Consider the following 27,204-nt stretch of genomic DNA (forward strand, 5'->3'; position numbering starts at 1 on the left):
AGATGTCATCTGAGGATGATAAGGAGGTCAACTAACACCTGGGCAAGAGCGGACGTTTTAGACGAGAGTGAGTGGGGAACACGCACAAGGCCAGTGTAATTCCTGTCTCCTGTATGAGTGGAAGGCATGGCCACTCCCAGCTGCTGCTGGCCCTGGGAGGACTGGCCACTCAATCCACGCAAGGCCGGAGACCTCGCCGGAACTTAGCTGTGTAAACCGGGACTCGATGCCCTGCTGTGACAGACGCTGGCTTGGTGTAAAAGGAGGTAACTGGTAAATTCTCACACATCTCTGAAGGGAGGAGAGGTGGGGGTGGGAGGAGGCAAACAAAGGGACAGGAAGGACAGAAAGACACCAAAGAACAGTATATGCGTTTACCCCTCATCAAGTTTCCCACGCTTGCCAAACGTCCCCGCACCTAAGTGTGCTTCCTTCTCCAGCAACGAGTCTGGGAGCCACAGACCACGCACTCTTTCAAGCAGGGCAAGTGGCCCCATCAAAGCGAGGTCACATGGTCATCGATACTTCCACCCACCGGTGTGTGGGAGGGTACCTCCCGGCAGATGAAAGCAAACGGACACTCCAGACTTGCACCCGGAGATGGAGATAATGGGGCAGAGGAAGAAAGGAGACGTCAAGCAAAAGACTGACGCCCAAAGATCAAAGTGAAGGAGGTGCTGGCCTAAACACGGGGATCCCCTCTGGTATGCAGCGCGCAGAAACCTGACCGACAACCAGAGCTCTGGACTGGACGGCGTAACAGGACAGTGCACAAGGGGAATCTGTTCCACTCAGCTTAAAGCTGGTTCCCGTAGGACCAGTGGTTAAATGTGCTTGCTTGCAAAGCCTGCTGATCCAGGTTTGATTCCCTGGCGATCACATATACAGCCAGACAGGTATTCAAGGGCAGGGGCAAGAGACCCTGGTGTGTGTGCACATGCGCTCTCACACACATATGTGCAAATAAATAAGTTTTTTTTAAATGTGTGCCCGAGAAGCAGCAGGGCGTGAGACACAGGTTCAATTGCATATATGATCCCTTATAAGCAACAGGTGACGAGCTGAAGTTCCGCAGCTGCTGAGGGAACAGAAATCTCAACAACACGTGCAGTTGTCCACAGTCAGATCACTGACAGATGTCCTCTCATGTCTCTCCTCTTCCAAATAATGTGAAAACGCATGGTAGATTGTTAAGACCTAGTATACTGGACATAGCAGTGCCTGTATGAAATCCCAGCACTGAATGAAGCAGGAAAAATACTGGTTCAAGGCCAGTGTGGGCTTGCATAATGAGACTCTACGTCATAAAATAAATTGAAAAACTTAAGGCCGGGGGTGGTGGCACACGCCTTTGATCCCAGCACTGGGGAGGCAGAGGTACAAGGATCACTGTGAGTTCGAGGCCACCCTGAGACTACCTAGTGAATTCCAGGTCAGCCTGGGCTAGAGTGAGACCCTACCTCAAAAAATAAAAAATAAAACTTCAGCTGGGCGTGGTGACACACACCTTTGATGCCAGCGCTCGGGAGGCAGAGGAGGACCACCATGAGCTTGAGGTGCGCTGGGACAACACTGGGCAGCCCAGTCACAGTGTGTAACGAGACACGGTCCTGAGACAAATTCAGCGGAGAACTGTGCGCTGACGGGAGTTGAGAATCGGAGGCGCTAAGTGAGGTTATTCTAACTTCCAGTTCTTCCCGCCGCCCTTCAGGTTCAGAAACGAACAGGCTGTTGCGTTTTGAACAGGCAATGCCCTCACGGGTTAATGTGTTCAACACTTGCTCCCTAGCTGCTGGCGCTGTTTCGAGAGATTGTGGATACTTTAAGAAGTGGGACCTACTAGTTGGAACTATGTCACTAGGTGTGAGTTCTTGGGAAGTTGTCGGGAGACCCTGTTCCCCCCATCTGCATCTCTCTCTTCCTCTCTCCCCTCCCCCCCACTTCTAATCTGCTCCCAGGTGAACAGCCTCTGCCGCCACGACAGTCTGCCTCACTGTGGGCCCACTGTACTTAGGGCAGAGTTCAAATTCCTAAATACTGCACATGTGACCTTATTTGTGTATGACATATTTTTTCATACCACTTAAGTGGCATGAAATAGTCAATTCTGCCACATAAGCAAATGAAACAGAGGAATTCAACTCAACATACTTTTTACGACAGTAGAGTGAGTCACAAACTTGTAAGATATGCTAAAAACAGACACAATTCAACACGTATGTGTGGAGTACAGACATGAAGGACAGAACACAAGAGTATTACCTGGAGACAGAAGGTCACAGAGTGACCAAGTAGCATGGCTACTTCTTCACTTGACTGGACTTAAGGTGACCTAGAAGACACACACCTCTGAGCACATCAGTGACGGTGTTTCTAGAGAGGTTTAACCTAAACGCAGGTAGACATCATTCCACCCCAGTGAGTTAAAAATTAAGTTGCCACCTTAGAAAATAAGTTAAGGACTTCTGGTTCAGATGGTAGCGTAGTAGCCAGGCCAAAGCAGCCCAGGGCGAGAAATAAGCAGAAAAACAGCACAATACACGCTTTTCCCAGAAAGTGAAGGTGTATAAGGAAGTATCAAGCACGGGAGAGACGTGGCGCCAAGTCCCAGTCCTGGTCTCTTGGAAGAGCTATCTTGTCCCAACCTGTCCTGACTGAACCGCAGGAACAGAACCCAAGTAGGGGGACTCCCCAATCACACCAGGCTCCTCACAAAGTCAAAAACCTGAAGGAGAAGACAGCAGGGACCAGCTGGGCAGCTCCTGAGGAGGAAGACCACGGGGACCAGCTACCCAGCTCTGGTTCAACTTCAGGCACTCCCCACAGCCTCCCCTCCCCCAAACTCCAGTGCCAGCCACCACTGGAGAACCAGGGAAGGGAGATTAGCCACACAGCACCCAGCACAGCCGATCAGAACAGCAAACCCGCTGACCCAGCCAGCCTAGTCAAACGCCCAGGGCAGCAAAGAGGGACCCAGTAGGGGGCAGCTAGGTGAGACCACAAGCCATTCCAAAAGGTAACAGCCTACTTACACTGGGTCAAAATCTGCCCCAAAGCCTGGAATACAGGCTTGCATTAGAAGTGCTAATGGCATCTTCCATGTCAGGGCCAGTTATGTGTTAGATTCAATTGATGGGCACCTTGGTCATTCTTAAATAAACTGTGTCTTGTGTTGTCTTTTCTTGCTCCCTGATTTATGGTGCCTTTGTCTTCTTCTTCAGTCATTCCTGGGGGTCTCACTCAGCCCCAGGCTGACCTGGAACCCATTACAGACTAGAAATCTCAGCCTCCCACTTGACAGGATTGAGCATGTGGGACAACACACACCCTTAGGGACTTTGACTTTGTTAGATTACCTGTTGTTGTTTTTTTTTAATCCCCACTCTTACATAAATATTCCATACTGATTTTGTTGTTGTTATTGTTGTTGTTGCTGTTGTTGTTTTTTTTGTTTTTGTTTTTTTCAAGGTAGGGTTTCACTCTAGCCCACGCTGACCTGGAATTCACTATGTAGTCTCAGGGTGGCCTCAAACTCACTGCGATCCTCCTACCTCTGACTCCTGAGTGCTGGGATTAAAGGCGTATGCCACCACGCCTGGCTTCCATACTGGTTATATTAAATGTGTATATTGCTCAGTTGAATTTCAGAATTTTCCTATATTTTGCTCCACTCAGCCTACTTGCATAGCAGGCAAATCGAACACCTAGGGTCCCTTCTGTTGTTGCTCTGGAAGTAAAACAAGAGCCACACCTAGCACCCTAAGATACCCTGAAAATATATAACATCAGATGTATATGTCTAAGAATAATACAGATAATTAGAAAACCCAAGCATCAAATTAACCCAAAATGCAAAAATATGTACATTATATAAGAAACACAAAAAATCAAGACAATATAATTCTACCAAAAATTACAAATCCACCAGAAATTACCTCCAGTGAGACTAATTTAGATGAGATGCCTGACAAAGATTTAAAAGAATGACTATAACTATGTTCGAAAAAATCAAAGAAAACAAACTCTAGAAGGAGAATACAGGAAACCAACTTAATGAAATAATGAGATCAATACAAGACAAGAGTAAGGAAATAGAAATGCCGAAGAAAAACCAATCAGAAATACTAGAAATAAAAAGCAGAGTAAGTCAAATAAAAAAAACTCTGTAAAAAGTCTCAGCACTAGAATGGATCAAAGGGAAAACAGAATATCTAAACTAGAAGACCAGGTGACAGTTCTAACTTGTTCATCCAGGAAATATATACACCTGAAAAGAAACAGGAGAGAAGAGAGGACAGGGATAACAGCTAGGCAGGGCCCACTAAGCACAAGTCTTAGTTTGTTTTTCTTTTTTTTTATTTTTATTTATTTATTTGAGAGCAACAGACACAGAGAGAAAGGCAGATAGAGAGAGAGAATGGGCGCACCAGGGCTTCCAGCCACTGCAAACGAACTCCAGACGTGTGCGCCCCCTTGTGCATCTGGCTAACGTGGGTCCTGGGGAACCGAGCCTCGAACCAGGGTTCTTAGGCTTCACAGGCAAGCGCTTAACAGCTAAGCCATCTCTCCAGCCCACATGTCTTAGTTTCTATGTTGAGTGATGGGTTCATACATATTGATATTATTTCAAATTCATGACTGAATGAGGGTCATGCATAAACCAATGATGAGACTAGATTTTGAATAAGAATTATGATTGAGCAGGCTGTGGTGGTGTACACCTTTAATCTTAGCACTCAGGAAGCTGAGGTAGGAGGATTGTTTAAAGTTCAAGGCCAGTCTGAGTTTACATAGAATTCTAGGTCAGCTTGGGCCACATCAAGGCCTTATTTAAAAAAAAAAAAAAAAGAATTATGATTAAGTGATTAATTCTTTTTTTTTTCCGTTTTGGTTTTTCAAGGTAGGGTCTTACTCTAGCCCAGGCTGACCTGGAGTTCACTATGTAGTCTCAGGGTGGCCTCATATTCACGGTAATTCTCCTACCTCTGCCTCCCTAGTGCTGAGATTAAAGGCATGTGCCACCAAGCCTGGCTTGATTAAGTTAATTCTGTATACTAGGTTAAGAATAAAATATTTCAAGAGGTTAGAGTCTGTAACAGGAAAAGTATTATTCAAAAATCCCCTTAGGGGGAGGGAATTACCATGGGATTTTTTTTTTATAATCATGGAAAATGTTAATAAAAATAAAAATTAAAAAAAAAATGAACAAAAAAAAAATCCCCTTAGGGATTGGGGAGATGGCTGAGCGGTTAAGTGCTTGCCTGTGAAGCCTAAGGACTCTGGTTTGAGGTGCAACTCCCCAGTACCCACATAAGCCACATGTACAAGGCAGCATATGCATCTGGAGTTCCTTTGTAGTGGCTAGAGGCCCTGTGTGCCCATTTTCTTTCTCTCTCTCTCTCTCCCTCCCTCCCTCCCTCCTTCTCTTTCTTTGTCTGTCTCTCTCAAATAAATAAATACAAATAAACAAAAAAAAAAATTTAATCCCCTTAGGACTACTAATGGTGGCTCAGGCGTCTAATCACAGCATTCAGGTGGCTGATAGAGGATTATCATGAATTCTAGACCAACCTGGGCTAGAATGAGATCCAACCTCCAAAAAAAAACCTTTAAAAGCAATTGCAGGCTGGAGACATGGCTCAGCAGGTAAGGCACTTGCCTGTGAAGCCTAAGGACCCAGGTTGCATTCCCCAGTACCCATGTAAGCCAGATGCACAATGTGATGCATGCATCTGGAGTTCGTTTGCAGTGGCTGAAGGCCCTGGTGCACCCATTCTCTCTCTGCCTCTTCCTCTCTCTCTCTCTTTCCTTCGCTCTCTTTCAAATAAATAAATAATTTTTTTTAAAAAGTGATTGCAGGGGGCCAGAGAGATGGCTCAGCAGTTAAGTGCAGTACAAGCATGAGAACCTGAGAGGGCCTGACACTGCCCAGGTTTCCAGAACCCACAAAAGCAGCTGTGCATGGACACGTGTGCCAGCAACCCCAGTCCTGCAAAGGGGAGAAGAGACCAGGAAATGCCAGGCTAGTGAAAAATAGCAAGTCTAGTATCAGTAAGAGACTCTGACTGGGCGTGGTGGAACACACCTTTAATTCCAGCACTTGGGAGGCAGAGGTAAGAGGACTACCATAAGTTCGAGGCCACCCTGAAACTACACAGTGAAATCCAGGTCAGCCTGGGCTAGAGTGAGACACTACCTCAAAACACCAAAAAAGACTCTGGGGAGGAAGAGTGGGACACAGCAGGCCAGCACTCCTTGCACAGGCGAGTGCACTGGTTGCCACAGAGCTCATAAACGTGAACTCACATGCACCACTCACACCACGTTACACACACACACGTACACATAGACAACACATAAATGACTGTAAATTTTTGCTAAACTTCTAAGAAGGTTAAGATGGCTTTAAAGCCCATGGAAGCCGGGCATGGTGGTGCACGCCTTTAATCCCAGCACTCGGGAGGCAGAAGGAGGAGGATTGCTGTGAGTTCGAGGCCACCCTGAGACTCCATAGTAAATTCCAGGTCAGCCTGGGGTAGATGAGACCCTACCTCGAAAAACCAAAAAAAAAAAAAAAAAAAAAAGCCCATGGAAGAATGGTTACTATAATACATGAATTCTTTGTAGTTCAGAAAAAAAAAAATTTAACTTTTAAAAGACAAATACAATTTTACCTGACTCAAGTAACTGATCATTTATCTGACAATTTATGTTGAAAGCCATTCTTTAACAAACAAGGCAAGAGGGCTAGAGAGATGGCTTAGTGGTTAATGTGCTTGCCTACAAAGCCAAAGGACCCAGGTTCAATTCCCCAGGACCCACATAAGCCAGACGCACGAGGGGGCGCATGCATGTGGAGTTCATTTGCCGCAGCTGAAAGTCCTGATGCACCCATTTTCTCTCTCTCTCTCTCTCCCCTTTCCCGTCTGTGTCTCTCTCTCTCCCTCAAATAAATAAATATATTTTTGAAAAAAGGTGGGTGTGGCCACACATGCCTGCAACCGCAGTCCTGTAGGGGGTGGAGACAGGGGAACTGCTGAGGCTCACTGGTCAGCCAGTATGGCCGGGAGGGAGGGGGGACAATACACACAGCTCCAGGTTCAGGGACAGACTTCGTCTCAAGGAAACAATGTGGAAGAGCGATAAAGAACACCCTAGGTTCTCCTCTAGCCTCCGCATGCACGCACACGGCGCACACATCTGCACATGCACATGCATACACTATTCATGCTGCACAAATAAAACTCCTCAACTTGGAGTAAGACACGTATTTCCCTTATGGAATCCAAGTAAAAACCATAGTACTCACTGTTTCTGAAGAAGATGGCCTCTGTAAACTGTCACCTTGTGCCCAAATGCTCTCCGTCACAAATGCTATGTGCTCGGCCTCAAGGATAAAGGGAGAGACAAGAAATAGGGCCCATTTGTTCAAGTCATCAATGGACTGCATGGAAGGAAAGAAACAGAAAGAGGGCTCAATGTCACTTCAAACCACAGCTGCCACTCTCCTCAGCATGCCAAAACCTTCCCATGTCACTCCAGGTAAGGTCCACACAAGTTATCTGACACTCCGCAGACCACACTGTCCCTGGGTTCCTTGTTCGACTGTGACGTTTTAACAGCTGTAGCGCCTTCTATGACTCCCAACTGCCTTAATATCTCTGGATACTCATTTTCATGAAATTAACTCTGATCACTGCTCCCTTCAATTTAGCACTTGGGAGCTAAAGTAGAAATTCCTAAGTTGGAAATAGCTAAATGCCAAGCCTCATTTGGAAACACGTTTAAGGGTGAAGAGACCTGGAAGTACATGCCTAGCTATAGAAGCCACGGGACCATCCCCTGGTCCATCAGATCATGCGACAGAGATGATTTTCCCTTATGACTTCACTTCACTTAGTGTCATAAACACCCTTCTTCTCCTTGAGGGCTGGCAAGTCAACCATCTTCCTGAAACTCACACAAAAGTCAAACCCAGAGACAAGATGAGCTACTTAGGGAAAGGCCTTCCTTTATATAGACAAGCCATCAGACATCTTCCACAGGGAATGTACACACCAGTCAAGATTTTAATTTAGGGTTTTTTTGCTCATTTTTATTAATTTATTTGAGAGTGAAAGAAAGAGAAAGAAGCAGATAGAGATAGAGAGAGAGAATGGGCGCACCAGGGCTCCCAGCAACTGCAAACGAACTCCAGACGCGTGCGCCCCCGGTGCATCTGGCTAACGTGGGTCCTGGGGAATCGAGCCTCGAACCAGGGTCCTTAAGCTTCACAGGCAAGCATTTAACCGCTAAGCCATCTCTCCAGCCCAGTTTTTTTTTTTTTTTTTAAAAAAGCAGATTAGAGACAAGACTGGTTATCAGGTCTGATATGGCTGGCCCTCTCTTCATGTGGGTTCCACATCAGTGGTTCAATCAAAAGATAACTGCAGACTGGAAAGATGGCTCAGCGGTTGAAGGTGTTTGATTGCAAAGCCTGACAACCTGCATTCAATTCCCCAGTAGCCACATAAACCCAGATGTACAAAGGGCACATACATCTGGAGTTCATATACAGTGGCAAGAAGCCCTGGTGTGCATATTCTCATTCATTCTCTCCTTCATGAATAAATACTTTTAATTTTTTTTTTTTACTTATTTGAGAGAGAGAGAGGCAGAGAGATTGAGAACGTAAGTATGGACTCCAAATGCAGGTACCACTTTGTGCATCCAGGTTCACATGGGTACTAGACACTCAACCAGGCCATCAGGTTTTGCAAGTGAGTGCTTTTAACTGCTGAGCTCTCCCTCCAGCTCCCAATAAATTTTTTTTTTTTTAATTTAAATGACTGTAGCTGGGGAAATGGCTCAGTGGGCAAAGTGCTTGCCCAGCAAGCATGAGTTTGGATTGCCAACACCCACATAAAAGCTAGGCATGGTGGCACATGCAGGCAATCCCAGCAGCTGGGAGGCTTGGCCAGGAGACTTCCCTGAGACTTGCTGGCTATCTAGGCCGTGCCTCAAAAATGTAAGGTGGGAGAGCAATTGAGAAAGACACCTAACATTATTTCTATCCTCCACATGCATGCACACACAGGTACCCTTGCACCTGCAGGCACACTCACACACACACCATACACACACACACATTCAAAAAGTAGTAATTTCTGTATACACACGCACTGTTGTTCTTTCCACGAGCCCTTCAACGATACAGCATAGCAGCTCTTTCCACGGAATTTATACTGCATCAGGTATTGAAGTAACCTAGAGACACTTCCCAATGGGGAGGATGGGCCCTGCACAAACACAGTGCCAGGCCTGAGCATCCTGAGAGTTTAGTGTCTTGGTGCCAAGGGTTATGTATCCACCTTTAAAACCTTGTTTCTTTTCTTTTCAGAGAGACTGCAGGAAGAACAGCAACCCTAGAGCAGAAAAAGCTGACATCGAAGGATGTAAAATAAAGCCTTAGCACCATCCTGGCCCCCAGCCCCAAAACAGCCACGAATCCCAGCCACAGCAGCAGCGTCTGGGCAAAGCTCAGGGTGGGGGGGACGCGGCTAACAAGAGGAAAGGCTGCCCCTGCCGGAGGAGGAGGGCAAGCAAATGCCAAGCAATCAGGTTATGGGGTTAACAAACAGCCAGTAACACCACCCAGGAAAATTAGGACACTTTGATCTCAGGGGATTTTTATGCAAAATTTCTACTCTTTTGCACTTGGGAGAGGAGGCAGAGGTAGGAGGATCGCTGTGAATTCGAGGCCACCCTGGAAATACAGAGTGCATGCCAGGTCAGCCTGGGCTAGAGTGAGACCCTACCTCAAAAAAAAAAAAAAATCTACTCTGGTCTAGCTCTAAAGTTTATTTGTTCATTCATTTATGAGAAGGAGATTGACTGGAAGCACTAAAGCCTCCAGCCACTGCAAACAAACTCCAGACACACGTGTCACCTTGTGCATCTGGCTTTGTGTGGGTTCTGAAGAAAGAGACCTGGGTCCTTTGCTTTGCTGGCAAGCGCCTTAACCACTAACCCATCTCTCTCCAGCCCTAAAGGTTATTTTTTAAATAAATTAATCAGTTTGGAAACCAGCACGATGGTAAGGCCACCCCTCACTTATGCCTCATTTCTGTTCTTTCCCAATCAAGTTCCCAAGACAATTAAACCCTAATGTTCTTCATCTTTTTTCTTTTGCTTTTCTTTAAACAAGGCCCCAGGTAGAGTAGCCAAGGACGACTTTGTACTCTAGATTCTCCTGCCTCCACCTCCAAGTCCTGGGATTACAGACCAAGGGTCACCACACCCAGCAGCCCAAATGTTCTGAAGCCTCCACTGCATGTAATGAATGAACTCTTATGTCTACTTGGTACTGGTTATGTCTACGTGGTACCAGTTAGACTTTCCTCCAGAGGAGTGTATTAGAGTGCCATATTTTTTTTTAATTATTTATCTGAAAGTGGAGAGAGGTACAGACAAGAGACACAGAAAGACAGGAGAATGGGCACACGGCTGCTGTAAACGAACTCCAGATGCATGTGTCACTCTGTGCATCGGGCTTTACGTGGGTACTGGGGAATTGGACCCAGGTTGTTAGGCTTTGCTGGCAAGTGCCTTAGCCGCCGAGCCATACCTTCAGGTCAGTGTACCATATTTTTGACTTGGGGTGTTTTGTTTTGTTTTTTATTTCTTTGCAACACAATTTCACCCCACACCTAAGCAGAAGTTCAACAAACTATCAGCCTGAAGTTTCTGATTCCCATATGGGTTACGGTTTAACATCCGTGTGTGGGCGGGGAGGAAAAGAAAATCTCATTTTAGTGCTGAAAGTGTCAACGTTCCAGAAAGAAGAGGAAAGGGCAAGAAATCGATTTAAAGCAAAAAAAAAAAAAAAAAAAAAAAACCACTTTGCAAGTACGTTTGAAAAGCGAAGCACACTGCGAGGCTCGTGAAACGCCCATGAGCATTTGCTTAGCCATGCTCCTGTGAAGTCTGGTCCAGTTCCAGAAATCGCTCGAATGCAAAGCACTATTGTTCTCTCTCCAGCGGCGAAGGGGGGGGGGGAGGCGGGAATTAGTTTTCACAGCCAAAAACTGAACAGTGGCCATCACCCTATGTACTGGACCCAAAGAATGTCCCGGGTGCAAAAAATAAGGGGTGTTCTTGCGGCTAAGTGGGGCTCAAGCGAACACGGAGGAGAGGTTTGCTGCTAGCTACGGTGAGCCGAGAACAGAGCTTCCTTCCAAGCTCAAGTTCAGGTGCACGCAGAGAAAAGGGGGGGGTGCACCCCCCTCCCCCGAGCGGGTCCTTCCTGGGCCGGGTCCCCGCGGCGCCTGGTGGAAGGAGGGGGGGGGGTGAGATGACAAACCGAGGCCACGCCCCCCGCCATCATCATCGCCATCATCATCATCATCATCATCACCACCACCACCACTACCCCTAGCCCCCTCCCCGGGGCCGCGCCGCCCACCTGACTGTCGCCGACGCAGAAGACGCGGCCGCCGCGGCTCAGGCACACGCGCGCGCCCCCGGGCTGCGCGGCCGCGCGGCAGAAGGTGAAGGAGCAGCGCGTGGCGCGCAGGCGCAGCACCGTGGCGCGCACGAGCGCGGCCGGCCGGCGCCCCCAGCGCGCCCACAGGTACAGGTAGCACAGCGTGATGAGCATGGCCGGGGGGGACGCCCGCCGCGGCCGGCCGGCCGGCCAGCCCGCCCGCCCGCCGTGCAGCCGCGCCGCGCCGCGCCACGCCCCGGCCGGAAGAGAGGCTGCGCGGGGCGGGCGGGCGCGCGCCTCTGTGTGCGCGCGCGCCGGTGCGCGTGCCCGCGCCGTGCCCGCGGAGCCGAGGCCCCGGCCTGCGGAGAGGTGGCCGAGGTGGCCGGGGTGGCCGAGGTGGCGGGGGCGCGAGTGCCCTGGAGAAGGGCGCGGGGGCTGCACGGAGAGCAGCCGCTGCTGGCCGTGCAGCGCTCGTGTCGTGGAGGAAGGGACCTCAGCCAGCAGCGCCGGCAGGGCGATGGGTGTATAAGGACCGAGGAAGTCTAGATTACTCCTGACTCTGGCAGGTTTCTTCCCGGGGACCTCCGTCTTGTAAGGCCTCAAAGAGCAGTGTCTACGACACCTCTGAACATGACAGTGACCTTCCTGGGGTTCCCTGGTGTGCTGGCCCTGGCCTGGGAAAAAGTGGTGTAAAGCAGTTAAGAGCCACTGGGTGCACACTTCCCAGCCTTACCTAAACCTAAAAGAAGAGATTTTTTTTGTTGTTGTTCTGTTTTGTTTTGTTTTCGAGGTAGGGTTTTGCTCTAGCCTGAGCTTACCTGCAATGCACTATTAAGTCTCAGGGTGGCCTCGAACGCGCAGCAGTCCTCCTACCTCTGCTGGGATTAAAGGCGTGTGCCACAACGTCCGGCCCAAGAAGAGATTTTTTTAAAGTGCTCTGACCATTTATCCATCTGCTTTACTGGGGCTGGAGAAATGGCTCAGCAGTTAATAGCACTTCCTCTACACACATCAGGGCCTGAGGGGAGGCCCGAGGGACAGCTCCAAACCCAGGACCCACATAAACAGCTGGGGAGGGGCCACGTCTGTCTATAACCTCAGTCGCATAGGACAGCAGAGAGTAGACACAGGAGAGGAAGAGGGATGGCAAGCTCTGGGCGCAGTAAGGGACTCCTGCTCATGAACAGGCAGAAGAATGATGGAAGGGCATTCCCCCAACCACTGCAGGTGAGCCCGCGCGGTGCGACATGAGTACACACACATATACACACATTTAAAAAATTAAAAATACTGTAGAAGGCCGGAGAGATGGTTCATTGATTAAAGGCTCTTGTTTACACAGCCTGATGGCCTTTGTTAGATTTCCCAATACTCACTAAAATAAAAATGCACAGAGTGGCACATACATCTGGAGTTTCTGTTTCCAGTGGCAAGAACCTCTGGAGTGCTCGCTCATGCGTGTGCCCTCTCTCAAATAAATAAATTATTTATTATTATGAATATTATATAAATATATTTGTTTATTTATTTGACAGAGAGAGAGAGAATGGGCCCGCGAGGGCCTCCAACCACTGCAAACAAACTCCAGACACCTGCACCACCATGTGTATCTGGCTTACATGGGTTCTGAGGAATTGAACCTGGGCCCTCAGGCTTTGCAGGAAAGCACTTTAACCATTAATCCACCTCTCCAGCCCACAAATAAATAGTTTTTTAAATGCACATTAAAAAAAATAACGTAGAGTACCCAGACTTCTGGTCAGGTGATACAGAAAATTCTCACCACTTCACACAGCAACAGTAGAATCCAAAAAGAAATGACTAGGCTTGAAAAACAGACAGGCAGGGCTGGAGAGAGAGCTCAGCATTTAAGGTGCTTGCCTGCAAAGCCTGACGACCTGAGTTCTATTCCCTAGTACCCGTGGAAAGCCAGATGCACAAAAGTGGCACATGCAACCTGGAGTTCATTTGCAGTGGCTAGACATCCTGGTGTGCCCATTCTCTCCCCACCCCCTTTCTCTCTGTCTCTCTCTGCTCGCAAATAAATAAAAAATTTTTTTTTTAAAAATGGACAAGCAGGGCTGGAGAGATGGCTTAGCGGTTAAGCGCTTGCCTGTGAAGCCTAAGAACCCCGGTTCGAGGCTCGGTTCCCCAGATCCCACGTTAGCCAGATGCACAAGGGGGCGCACGCGTCTGGAGTTCGTTTGCAGAGGCTGGAAGCCCTGGCGCGCCCATTCTTTCTCTCTCCCTCTGTCTTTCTCTCTGTGTCTGTCGCTCTCAAATAAATAAATAATTTAAAAAAATTTAAAAAAAAATGGACAAGCAGGGCTGGAGAGATGGCTTAGCGGTTAAGCACTTGCCTGTGAAGCCTAAGGACCCCGGTTCGAGGCTCGGTTCCCCAGATCCCACGTTAGCCAGATGCACAAGGGGGCGCACGCATCTGGAGTTCGTTTGCAGAGGCTGGAAGCCCTGGCGCGCCCATTCTCTCTCTCTCCCTCTACCTGTCTATCTCTCTGTGTCTGTTGCTCTGAAATAAATAAGTAAATAATATTAAAAAAAAAAAACGGACAAGCATTGTGGAGGAAAAGAACTGGAAGAGAGGCAGCACAGAATGAAGCCACAGCCTGCCCCGCCCCGCTGAAGAGTGGCAACTGGGAAATGGGTTCCTGCATCGTACCCACTGACCCTGCGTTACTGGAGAGACATGAACACGGACCCTGAGGAAGAACTCGTCCCACCAAGGCAACGCTGGGCTGTCAGCAGAGAGTTAGCTGTGCAGCAACTGATGAACATAGAGCAGACACCTCTGCCACCTCAGGGCTGGGCCCAGAGGAGGGGGTGTCTCCTAAGTTCCCGTGCCAGGATCACCTGGTGGAAGCTGGAACCCACAGACCTGTGCTATGGAAGATGGAGTGCCAGAGGAATGACTACTGAGGAAGAAGTACTCAGAGGGGAAGAACACCTATTTGTACGACCTAATGTCCCTGTGGCTGACGCTCTCTGAAAGCCAAATGACAGCGAAGCCTCTGGGAACCAGCCGGTACAGGCAAAGGCAGGAGGTATGGGGTCTGAGGATGAACAAACAGGCCAGTGGCCAGCTCCTTTACTTCCTGAAACTCCTGGCTTCTTTCAAAATTTAGTGTTCTGGGGCTGGAGAGATGGCTTAGCAGTTAAGCGCTCGCCTGTGAAGCCTAAGGACCCCGGTTCGAGGCTCGGTTCCCCAGGTCCCACGTTAGCCAGATGCACAAGGGGGCGCACGTGTCTGGAGTTCGTTTGCAGAGGCTGGAGGCCCTGGCGCGCCCATTCTCTCTCTCTCCCTCTATCTGTCTTTCTCTCTGTGTCTGTCGCTCTCAAATAAATAAATAAAAAATGAACAAAAAAATATTTAAAAAAAATTTAGTGTTCTGTTTCAAGTCTAATGTTTTTGGGCCAATTATACCTACCTGAATTCAGGTGTTGAATTCCTAGCTCCAGTACCTCACAGATGACTTGTTTTTGTTTGTTTTGTTTTGTTTGATGGCGGGGGGGATTTCAGGATAGGGTCTCACCATAGCCCAGGCTGACCTAGAATGGGTGGACTCTAGTCCCGTATCACCGGTATACTGCCAAAGAACCCAGATATGAAGAAGGAAGACTACATGAGGACACAGAAAGAAGATGTCACCCACAAACCAAAGAGACCACACATCAGCCACTGCGCCAATCGCCATCTGCATTTGGACCTCTCGGTGAGCTTGTGCTATGGCTTAGATGGCTTGCCTCTTCCCCAGTCCCCACCCATACACACACACATACGAGGGCTCATGTGGAAGCTTGGTGGGTCCCCAATGCAGCAGTGTTTGAAGGTGGTGGAAGCCAGGTGTGGTGGTGCACACCTTTAATCCCAGCACTCAGGAGGCAGAGGTAGGAGGATTGCCATGAGTTCAAGGCTGGAGACTAAATAGTGCATTCCAGGTCAGCCTGGGCTACTGTGAGACCCTACCTAGAAAAAAAAAAAGGAGGGGTGATGGACCCTTTAAGAGATAGAGCCTAGAGGAAGACAGGTCACTGGTTGTTGCTACCCTCAGAAGGGATTAATGTTAATTCGCCCAGGGCCCAAGTCTTCCACAAGAGTGGGTTGTTACTGTGCAAGGCCAGCATCTGTGCTTGCCCCCTTCTGCATGGGCCTATACCTCTTCTGGCTTCTCTGCCATGTAGTGAGGCCCAGGGTGTCCTCACTAGAGGCCAAACACATGGAGCCACCAATCCTAGAGATTAAGTCTCCAAAACTTTGAGTCAAATAAACTTTCCCTATTACCCAGCCTTCAGCATTTCGTGATTACAGTAGAAAACAAAGCCAAAAACATAAGAGACTGAGGCAGGTTGTATGAGCCCAAAGTTCAAGACCAGCCCGGGGAGTACAGCCAGAGTCCAGTGACTTGCCCAAGGTCCCACAACCAGTTGGGAAAGCTGAGGTTTGCATCCGCGGTTTTCTAGCTCACCGGCTAAGCTGGCCAACAGGCAAAGCAAAGAACGTGCTAGACACACACAGTAGTGCAATTAGAGTCAAGTTCCAAGAGTCAACAGTGGCAGAAAGTTCAGGGTGTGCCACCGCCAGCCCCAAGGACAGCCTTTTGCATCCAGGTCAAAGAAAGAGGCTGAGACGGTGCCTGCCTTGGGCATGCCAGGAGAACGCCCTTCTCTGCACATGCAAGCGCGGGATGCAGAGGGAGCGGGCGGATGTGCTGCCCATAGAGCCACTGAGCATCAGACACCCATGACCAGTTTAAGGAACATCAAGCATAGGAAAATCCAAAATTAAAAACTAAAAGTTCGGGCTGGAGAGAGATGGCTTAGCAGTTAAGTGCTTATCTGTGAAGCCTAAGGCTAGAGGCTCAATTCCCCAGAATCCACGTAAGCCAGATGCACAAGGTGGCACATGCATCTGGAGTTTGTTTGCAGTGGCTGGAGGCCCTGATGCACCCATTCTCATTTTTTCTCTCTCCCCACCCCACTTTCTCTCTCTGTTGCTCTCAGATAAATAAATAAAAATAAACCAAAAAAAATTAAAAGCGGGCTGGAGAGATGGCTTAGCAGTTAAGGCATTTGCCTGCAAAGCCAAAGTACCCAAGTTCATTTCCCCAGGACCCATGTAGCCAGAGGCACAAAGTGGTATATGCATCTGGAGTTTGTTTGCAGTGGCTAAAGGCCCTGGATTTTCCTTTCTCTCTCTGTCTCACTCTCTCTCTCTCTCTCTTTCCCTGTCCCTTTCCCTCTCTCTCTCAAATAAATAAAAATAAAATATCTTTAAAAAATTAAAAGCTCTAGGCTGGAGAGATGGCTTAGCGGTTAAGCGCTTGCCTGTGAAGCCTAAGGACCCCGGTTCGAGGCTCGGTTCCCCAGGTCCCACGTTAGCCAGATGCACAAGGGGGCGCATGCGTCTGGAGTTCGTTTGCAGAGGCTGGAAGCCCTGGCGCGCCCATTCTCTCTCTTTCCCTCTATCTGTCTTTCTCTCTGTCTGTCACTCTCAAATAAATAAATAAATAAATAAATAAAATTAAAAAAAAAAAATTAAAAGCTCAGGGCTGGAGAAATGGCTTAGCAGTTAAGGCACTTGCCTGCAAAGCCTAAGGACCCAGGTTCTCCCCAGAACCCAGTAAGCCAAACACAAGGTCATGTTTGCACACAAGGTGGTGCACGTGTCTGGAGCTCAATTGCAATGGCTACAGGCCTTGCTGTGCCAATTCCCTCTCTCTCTCTCTCTCTCTCTCATTAAAAAAAAAAAGAAAGAAAAGAAAAGAAAAGCTCAGCAACCAGGCATGATGGCTTAAGGAGGCTGAGACAGGATCACCACAATTTCAAGGCCAGGTTGGGCTGCATTGTAAGTTCCAGGACAGCCTGGGCTATGGAGTGAGTTCAGATCCTGTCTCAAAAAAAAAAAAAAAAAAAGAAAGAAAGAAAGAAAAGGAGGGGCTGGAGAGATGGTTTAAGGCACTTGTTTGCAAAGCTTAATGGCCTGGGTTCACTTCTTCAGTACCCATGCCAGATACATGAAGTAGAACATGCATCTAGAGTTTGTTTGCAGCAGCAAGAGGCCCTGGTGCATCCATATCCATTCTCATTCTCATGAATGCTCTCTTCCCCCTTGCAAATAAATATATAAAAATACTGTTAAAAATTAATCAGAGGCAGAAGTGGTGGCACACACCTTTAACCCCAGCACTGAGGAGGCAGAGGTAGAAGAATTACCATGAGTTCGAGGCCACCCTGAGAATACAGAGTGAAATTCCAGGTCAGCCTGAGCTAGAGTAAGACCCTACCTTGAAACAACAACAACAACAAAAATCAGGACTGGAGAGCTGGCTTAGCGGTTAAGGCATTTGCCTGCTAAGCCTAAGGACCTAGGTTCAATTCCCTAGTATCTATGTAAGCCAGATGCACATGGTGGTACATGCTTCTGTAGTTCATTTGTAGTGGCTACAGGCCCTGATGTGCCCACTCTCTCTCTCTCTCTTTCAAATAATAAATGAAAATACAATTTTTTAAAATTAATCAAAAGCTGGGCATGGTGGCACACGCCTTTAATCCCAGCACTCAGGAGGCAGAGGTAGGAGGATCACTGTGACTTCAAAGGCCACCTGAGACTACATAGTGAATTCTAGATTAGCCTGGGATAGAGTGAGACCCTACTTTGGAAAAAAATTAATCAATCAAAAGCTCAAAGCAAGGCATAGTGATGCAGAAGACCAGCTTCAACCACAGAGCAAGTGTCAGTCTGAACACATAGTAAGAACCCTTCTCTTAAAGAAGGGAAGAATAGGAAGAATGAAAGAAAGAAAGAAAGAGAAAGGGAAAGGAATCAAGCAAGTAAACAGAGGGGAAAGGAAAAAAGAAGAAAGGCTGGCTCAAAAGGTAATGTGGCCAGGCGTGGTAGCACATGCTTTTAATCCTAGCACTCGGGAGGCAGAGGAAGGAGGATCACCATGAGTTCGAGGCCACCCTGAGAATATACAGAGTGAATTCCAGGTCAGCCTGAGCTACAGTGAGACCCTACCTTGAAAAACCAAAAAAAAATTTTTTTTAAATAAGGCAATGTGGTGTCCTTGGTTGGATCTTGGACTAGAAAACAATAAAAGGATATAGTGGGGAATGAGTGACTGTTGAAACCTGCACTTCATCCATACTGCTACACCAACATTAATGATTGCTTTTTATAAATTCACAGTTGTGTAAGATGCTGACATGGGAGGGAGGGGTAGAAAGAACTCTCAGTACGACTCTCGCAACTCTTTCAGAAATCTAAAACTACTTCAGAATAAAAACCACAGTGATTTTTTTTCCCCACTTAATTTCATTAGCATTCCTTTTTCTTTTTTTCTGTTCCTAAATAGCCATGTGGTCATAGGCAAATTACTTCATCTTTCTGAGTTCCAGCTGCTCAACATTTAAAATAAAATAGGGCTGGAGAGACGGCTTAGTAGTTAAGGTGCTGCCAGCAAAGCCAAATGACGCAGGTTTGATTCCCCAGGTCCCATGTAAAGCCAGATACACAATGTGGCACATGCATCTGGAGTTCATTTGCAGTAGCCAGAGGCCTTGGCATGCCCATTCTCTCTATCTGCCTCTTTTGTCTTTCTCTCTCAAATAAAATATTTTAAAGAAATATTTTTTAAATAAAATCCAGGAGGGCTAGGGAGATGTCTCAGAGGTTAAAGTTAAGGCTTGCAAAGTCTGCCAACACAAGTTCAATTCCCCAGAACCCACGTAAAGCCAAATGTTCAGAATGGTGCATGCCCATTTTCTCTTTCTCTCATAAATAAATATTTTTAAAATACATGAATAAAAAATTAAAGGCCACACACAGAAAATGCCTGTAATCCCAGCTAATCAGGAGGTACACAAGGGAGGGTCACTAGAGTTCTACAGTTTGACACCAGCCTGAGCAACACAGACCCCCACACGCACACACACACACACATCAAATTTTAAAGGGGTGGGGGGAAAAATACTACATGATCTCTCTTTGCCTCTGTGCTATGGTTCAGTGGGTTGAAATGTGATTTGCAATGACTTCTCAGGCACCTTCCTATCCAAGTATTTGGCACTGCGTCTACCACTCAGTGGCTTCTCAGCAGAAGTTTCCAGAACTAAACTGGCTAACCAACCTCTGTTTGTTCGTGAGGGAGAACTGCTCTCTTTCACCTATTTGGCCACTAGAGAGCGGAGTGCTCACAAAATTTTCTCCATTGCAAGCAAATTTTGCTTGTCACCCAGCAGAGGGGGGTGGTCTCCACCTCCAGGCATGTGCAGGTCAGCTCCTCGGTGGAGGAGGGAGCCACCATGGCAGCGATCTGAGGAGACTTAGGGCTAGGCCGCAGGGCCGCGTTCTCCCTTCCACACTCCAAAACTTCCAGGCCTTCATGATCTAAACCACCTCCACGGGTTGGGAAATTGAGCTGAAAATGAGCAAGTCCCACTTCAAGTGTCGCAGCTTGTCTTCCCAGGAAACCTGTCCCGTACCTTGAAACAAAGGTTCCATTTGTGTGTGTGTGTGTGTGTGTGTGCATGCGCGCGCGCGCGCGCGTATGTGTGTGTGTATGGTGTGCACATGTATTCACATGCATTTGAAGGCCAGGTGTTGACATCAGGTGTCTTCTCAGTTTCTCTCTACCTTATTGTTTCAAAATGTTTTTATTGGGCTGGAGAGATGGCTTAGCGGTTAAGCGCTTGCCTGTGAAGCCTAAGGACCCCGGTTCGTGGCTCGGTTCCCCAGGTCCCACGTTAGCCAGATGCACAAGGGGGCGCACGCGTCTGGAGTTCGTTTGCAGAGGCTGGAAGCCCTGGCGCGCTCATTCTGTCTCTCTCCCTCTATCTGTCTTTCTCTCTGTGTCTGTCACTCTCAAATAAATAAATTTTAAAAAAAAAATGTTTTTATTGACTTTCATAAATATAAAAGTATCCCACAACTCCCTTTTTTTCTCCCAAGCCCCCCCTCCACTGAATCCCCCTTTTTTTCTCAATTTTCAAATTTCTTTGCTAATTTGATGTCATGATTTTTTTCCTCCTATTATGCAGGTCTTGTGTAGGCACCATCAGCCACTATGAGGTCATGAATAATAAGGCCACTTTGTATCTGGAAGGCAGTATTGTAAGCACTCCTCCCCTTCCTTTGGCTCTTACGTTCATTGCATTACCTCTTCTGCATTGGTCCCTCAGCCTTGGTGGGTGTGATAGAGATGTTTCATTTGGTGCTGAATAAATCAAAGGTTCCATTTTTAAAGGGTCTGGAGAAGAGCACGTTTAAGAGGTGACACAAATAAATGTGGAAATATGACTAAAAACCTCTCTGAGCAAAATGGAGACGGCATTGGACTATACAGCCTTCCCAGGGGCCCAGGGCTGGGCCTGTGTGAGCTGCGGTGTGGGGAAGGAAGCGACAGAAGTCAGACAGCCTGGGTTCCAGAGCTGCTTCTGACCCACGCGGGAACACCTTCAGTGGTCACTTACCCCTCACTATCGCAGAACAATAGCAGATGCCTGATGCTGGCCTTGAGGCTATGACCACTGTGAAGGTGGAGTTGCCTCCTAGACAGTGACAGCAAGGGAACAAAAGGGGCAAGGTGTTTCCAGCTCATCCTGATAAGAGCTCTTGCAGACAGCCTAGTCACCCCTATTGAAGAGAGCAGGACACCCAGGCTCTCAGGTGTCCAGCTTTTTGGTTCCTCTGCGCCACACTGAATGAAGAATTGACTTGGGCCACACATACAGGGGCCCATATATGTGTCTCTTTTGCATGACACTGTGACAAGATGTCACCTACAAAGGTCATACTCCATAACAGTGCAATCAGATTACAAAAAAAAAAAAAAAGCTGCAAAAATAATTTCTTCATGTTGTAAGTTTACATTTTTTTAAATTTTTATTTATTTATTTGAGAGTGACAGAGAGAGAAAGAGGCAGAGAGAGAGAGAAAAAAATGGGCATGCCAGGGCCTCAAGCTACTGCAAATGAAGTCTAGACGCATGCACCCCCTGTGCATCTGGCTAATGTGGGCCCTGGGGAATCAAGCCTTGAACCGGGGTCCTTAGGCTTCACCGACAAGTGTTTAACCACTAAGCCAGAAGTGTTCTGAAATGGACCGCAGCCTGTTGATGGCTCGGTGGGACCCTGATGGAGCACTTCTAAGATCTGAGGACAAGAAAAATCAAAGGTCCCATGACCCCCAGGGTGCTGGGGAGGGATTAAAGGGAAAGTGTTCAAGTGAAAGGCCAAAGTTAAAAAGAACCCTGCTGGGTCCCAGCACTCAGGAGGGAGGCAGAGGTAGGAGGATCACCATGGGTTCAAGGCCACCCTGAGACTACATAGTGAATTTCAGGTTAGCCTGAGTTACAGAGAGACCCTACCTTGGGGAAAGAAAAAAAAAAAAAAAAAACCGTGGCTGCCTTGGGACTGTGGGTGTCACTAGGCAAAACAGACAGGAATAACCTGACAATCATGGAGCTATGGGGAGATGGCTCAGTGGGTAAAATGTTTGCTGAGCTAGCATAAGTACCTCAATTTGGACTCCTAGTGCCCACATAAAATGCCAGGCATGGAGTGCACCCCTATAATCCCAGCACTGGGGTTCAGTGGCTAGCCTCGCCGAATCAATGAGCTCTAGGTTCAGCACAAAACCCTGTCCCAAAGGAAAAGGTGAATATCAACCTTTGACCTCCACATGTACCCAAACCCTCACAAACAAAACACACACACACACACACCACATACACAGATTACAAAACATCACAAGACAGCCTGAATTACAACCTGCAGCGCATCCAACCAAGGTTCACATAATAGTCTCTCTCTCCTTCCTCGGCCAGCCTGAACAGTTGTCTCCTAGGAACTGGGAATCCCATACTTAGAGAAAGCCAACTGCTGCTTAAAAGAATAAAATCCTACCTATGATAAACTTGGTGCTGGAAATGTCTATGCACTGGGAAAGAAGGGAGGTAGAAAGACAAGCCTCGCTACAACCCGCTCCGTTCCCCAGCCATGAGGCGTGAGCTTTGGTGTTGACCAAACCTGCAGTTTCCCCAGAGGCACCGAGCCCTGGTCTCCAGCCAGAAGTGCAGGGAAGCTGCCTGACCACTCGATTTCTCGTGCTTTGCAGGTCAACTTCTGGTTGGTGTCTTCGGTGTTGGAGATCGAACCCAGGGCCTTGTGCAATCTAGGCAAATACTATTCAGCTGAGCTGCATTCCCAGCCCAGTAACTTATGGTTTTGTTTAAAGAGATTTTTATGCAAGCCCCACTTTCAGCCCAAGGCACTGGGCGATGGCTTATCCTAAGATAACACCATGAAGGAGCAATGTGGTAGCCACAGGGCGGTGGTGTCACCGTGCTGACAAACACCAGGTGGGACTGTTAAAGAAGCCAGCAGAGTGATGGACCTGAATAAGAAGTGGCTTTACGGGGATCCACTCAGCCCTGGGCAGATGACAGTCACCAGCCCCACCAAGCAAAGCCAGAAGAGCACTGCGGTGAAGAAACGATCCCTGTCTATAAATAACTCCCCCTGGGAGGACAAATGGACACGTCAAAGGCAGGAAACCCAAGCCAAGTCGGGCAACGTGGCTAGTTGTTGGGGAGCCCACTACCCCGCAAGTGTCCCCAACGCCAGCCACCGTGGGGCCCCAGTTACACAGTTACACAGTCAGGGAAAGCACTTACCTGCACGGATCAGGCAGTCACTGTCCCTCGCCGGAGATCCTGGCCCCTCTGTGGCCCCGGCACTGTTCCCAGCCCTCGAGCCGGTGACCGGCAATGGAAAGCGCCTGGAGGGGACCAGCACAGACCGTGGGAAAGGGCAGGTCAGGTGGCAGTCCTAAATCCTGACCACACCCCGTCCCAGCCTGAGGGTCAGGTGGTGCTCGGGCCACCTCTGGTCACCCTGGCTGAGGCTGAGGCTCCTCCAGAGCTCTGCACACATGCTCCTGCATGGGCTGCTCAACAACCCCCCCCCCCCCCCGCCGCCCCCGGGGCCCGGATCTACCTGGCCTTTAGGGCTGGCCTCAAAGGTCACATGCCACCTCCACCGCGGAGACCCAGCCTGACCCCCCAAAGCTACGTAGGGCCTGCTTCTGAGGTCCCCTGCCCAGTTTGTGAGTGATGGCTTGTATGCCCCCGTCTACCCGCCTTGAGACTGGAACCCTCTGGAGCAGACTCTGAGGTTGTCGCGGCACATAATGAGGCTGGCACCAGATTTTGCTGAGTGAATGAGGGGGAAAGAATGGGGTCTTTCTTTAGAGGGCCCAAGTTATTCCTCCCTCTTTTCATTGAGCAACCCAGCTCCAGATCTGTTAACTCTTGCTCTTCCAGAATTCCCTCTCCACCCTAAGGATGGCGGGCGGCGGGGCGGGGCTTAATTCTCACATATATACCCCAAGTCCTTCATATATTCAGCCCAGAAGTATCAAGCAAGAAGGCTTCCCTTCTGGTTCCAAACTAAAGGGTTTTATTTTTGTTTTTGTTTTTTGTAGTAATGGGTATTGAACCTAGGGTCTCACGCATGCTAGGCAAGTAAGTGCTCTACCACTGAGCTACAGACACACACCCGCCCCCCGCCCCCAGCATCTTTTCTTTTTAATTCGAAACAGGGTCTCACTAAGATGACCAGCCTGGCTTTGAACTTTTTTAAATTTTTTTTAAATTTATTTATTTGAGAGTGACAGAGACAGAAAGAGGCAGAGGGAGAACGAGCGAGAATGAGCTCGCCAGGGCTTCCAGCCACTGAAAACGAACTCCAGACGCGTGCGCCCCCTTGTGCATCTGGCTAACGTGGGTCCTGGGGAATCGAGCCTCAAACCGGGGTTCTTAGGCTTCACAGGCAAGCGCTTAGCCGCTAAGCCATCTCTCTAGCCCATGAACTTTTTTTTTTCTTTATTAGTTATGTACATACTCAGTGTGTAAACAGCACATGTTGGCACCATTCTTACCCTCATCCCTACCCCCCTCCCCAAAGGGACCCTCCTGGTTGGGGATGCCAGTTGTCCCCGTGGGGATGTGGGTCATGCATTGTGGGGGCAGCCATCCGTTATGGGGAAGAGGCAATGTTCCTGCCTCAACCTACTAAGTAGCTGGGCTCACAGGCCTGTGCCAACGGACTCCAGGGGGGGCTCAAGAATTCTTTATTCCAGGGGGCTAGGGAGATAGCTCAGTGGGCAAAGTGTGTGCCTTACAAGCATGAAGACCTGAGTTTGATGTTTTCCTTCTGTTGTTGTTGTTTAAAGAAAGGCACAAGGGTCTGCACTTGTGATTCCAGCTCTGGAGAGGTAGAGACACATGGACCTTTTTGGCTCCTTGGCCAGCCAGTCCAGCCTACTTGGTAAGCACCAGACCACTGAAAGACTGTTGAAAAAAAAAAAAGATGGGACTGTACCTGAGGGACAACAACCAAGGCTTGTACACGCATGCGCACACACACAAAGGTAAGCTTTTATTGTTGTTTTTTTTGAAGCAGAGTCTCACTCTACCTCAGGCTGACCTAGAACTCACTCTGTAGCCCAGGCTGGACTTGAACTCACAGCAACCCTCCTACCTCAGCGGCCCAAGCACTGGGATTAAAGGTGTGCACCACCCCACTCAGCTCAAAGTTAGATCATTTTTAAAGAAAATAAGAAATCTTGCTTCTGTGGGGCAATAGGGACTGAAGCCCAATGCTATTGAGAGTACTCTCCCCTAAAGAGGAGACAGATGGGCTCAGGGAGCATTTGGCCTCCGGGGGCATGTTTAAGGATGGTCTGCACAATCACCCTACGTCCAGGGAAACCTCACCAAGACACCCTCTGCCTGCCAGCGTTCCTGGCAAACAGGAAAGCTGAGCTTCAGGGGTGAGCAGAGTCAGGAACATCTTTTTTTTTTTTTTTTGCTTTTTTCGAGGTAGGGTGTCACTCTAGTCCGGACTGACCTGGAATTCACTATGTAGACTCAGAGTGGCCTCGAACTCAGGGTGATCCTCCTACCTCTGCCTCCCGAGTGCTGGGATTAAAGGTGTGCGCCACTGTGCTGACCAGGAACACCATTTTTAGTGCCTACAAAACGTCCAGTGTCTGAGCGTGCTCCTCGATTTGCCGAGCCCCTCGACGGGCGCTTGGCCCCTGTCCTCTGTGGCCTGCTCTCATAACACTCAAGACAGCAGTCCTCTGCAACAACTTTTGACCACCTGTTGTGGTTTGAATCTGAAATGTCCCCCATAAAGCTGGGCATGGTGGTGCCCACCTTTAGTCCCTGCACGCGGCAAACTGAGGGAGGCTCGCCGTAAGTTCCAGGCTGTCCATCCTCAATTTCACATTTCTCATTCCTTTGCTTTAAAAAAACACCTAGCTACAGATGACTGGGCTTCTGCGTGAGAATGAAAATACTTAGTAGCAGAGGCCAGTAAGGTAAAAAGGAGACATAAAGGGTAGAGAAAGGAAGGGAGGAGGATACTTAATAGGTTGATATTGTATATATGTAATTACAATGATTGTAATGGGGAGGTAATATGATGGAGAATGGAATTTCAAATGGGAAAGTGTGGGGGTGGGGAGGGAGGGAATTACCATGGGATATATTTTATAATCATGGAAAATGTTAATAAAAATTTTAAAAAATATATGAAATAAAGATAATATGGGCCTGTCTATATAAAAAAAAACAAAAACTGAGCTGGCTTAGAAGTTAAGGCACTTGTGTGCAAAGCCAAAGGACCAGGTTCAATTCCCCAGGACCCACATAAGGCAGATGCACAAGGTGGCGCATGCGTCTGGATTTTGTTTGCAGAGGCTGGAGGCCCTGGCGCGCCCATTCTCTCTCACTGTCTGTCTGCCTCGCTCTCTCTCTCAAGTAAATAATAAATAATAAATAAATAAAATATTTAAAAAGTAAATAAGTCTTAGTGATAAGGATGTAGCTTCATGATACAGTGCTTACCTAATGTGTAGGAGCTCCTGGACTTGATCCCCAGAAACGCACACAAGTGTGCTCATGCGCGCGCGCACACACACACACACACACACAGAGACATACTCAAAAGAATTAAATAAATCTTCATGAATTTCGGTGTCATCCTTGTGCAGGAGCCATGCCAATCTTCTCTGTATCGTTCCAGTTTTAGTATATGTGCTGCCCAAGATTTAGCTGAATCTTATACAATTGTACCTAGTACACTGTTTTGAAGTTTTTCATTTTTAACTTTTTAAAACGTTTTTTTAAACTGGGGTTTGAACCTAGGACTTCCACAGCACTCTACCACTGAACGATATCCTCAGCCCTCTTTTCAATTTTCATTTTGACACAATTTTTTTTTTTTGTCTTCTTGGATGGCTTTCCACTTTATTTATTTATTTTTTTTCTCAATTTTTATTAACATTTTCCATGATTATAAAAAGTATCCCATGGTAATACCTTCCCTCGCTCCCCCCCCCTTTCCCCTTTGAAATTCCATTCTCCATCATATCCCCTCCCCATCTCAATCAGTCTCTCTTTTATTTTGATGTCATGATCTTTTCCTCCTCTTATGATGGTCTTGTGTAGGTAGTGTCAGGCACTGTGAGGTCATGGATATCCAGGCCATTTTGTGTCTGGAGGGAGCACGTTGTACAGAGTCCTACCCTTTGGCTCTTACATTCTTTCTGCCACCTCTTCTGCATTAGACCCTGATTGAGACAAGTTCTCAATAAGCTGCCTAGGCTGACCTTGTACTAGCTCTGCAGGCCAGGCAAACTTTGAACTTGCAATCCC

The 27,204-nt window shown here is 48.0% G+C and overlaps 1 protein-coding gene and 1 non-coding gene across 6 annotated transcripts in view; both read right to left on the reverse strand.

Moving 5' to 3' along the window:
• Hlcs (holocarboxylase synthetase) overlaps nucleotides 1-23,611 on the reverse strand; it is a 217,878-nt gene extending 194,267 nt beyond the window's left edge. Inside the window, exons 1-3 of one of the 5 annotated variants that reach the window (XM_045150867.1) lie at nucleotides 23,477-23,611; nucleotides 23,155-23,258; nucleotides 7,310-7,444 (exon numbers count right to left, since the gene is read on the reverse strand). Coding sequence is in view for 1 of the 5 variants with exons in the window: in XM_045150863.1 (XP_045006798.1) it covers nucleotides 7,310-7,444; nucleotides 11,444-11,638 (330 nt within the window). In the remaining 4 variants the exon portion in view is untranslated. Of the gene's footprint in view, nucleotides 1-7,309; nucleotides 7,445-9,162; nucleotides 9,288-11,443; nucleotides 11,639-23,154; nucleotides 23,290-23,476 lie in introns of those variants that run through there. The other 4 variants (XM_045150864.1, XM_045150865.1, XM_045150863.1 and 1 more) reach the window with 4 other exon arrangements.
• A 2,884-nt stretch (nucleotides 23,612-26,495) lies between these two features.
• Nucleotides 26,496-26,602, reverse strand: LOC123461154. Its single transcript, XR_006637471.1, has one exon. It is a non-coding gene; the product is annotated as a U6 spliceosomal RNA (small nuclear RNA).
• Between the last annotated feature and the right edge of the window lie 602 nt (nucleotides 26,603-27,204).

Source organism: Jaculus jaculus, chromosome 5, assembly GCF_020740685.1.
Source record: "Jaculus jaculus isolate mJacJac1 chromosome 5, mJacJac1.mat.Y.cur, whole genome shotgun sequence".
In the NCBI taxonomy this organism is placed as follows: Eukaryota; Metazoa; Chordata; class Mammalia; order Rodentia; family Dipodidae; genus Jaculus; species Jaculus jaculus.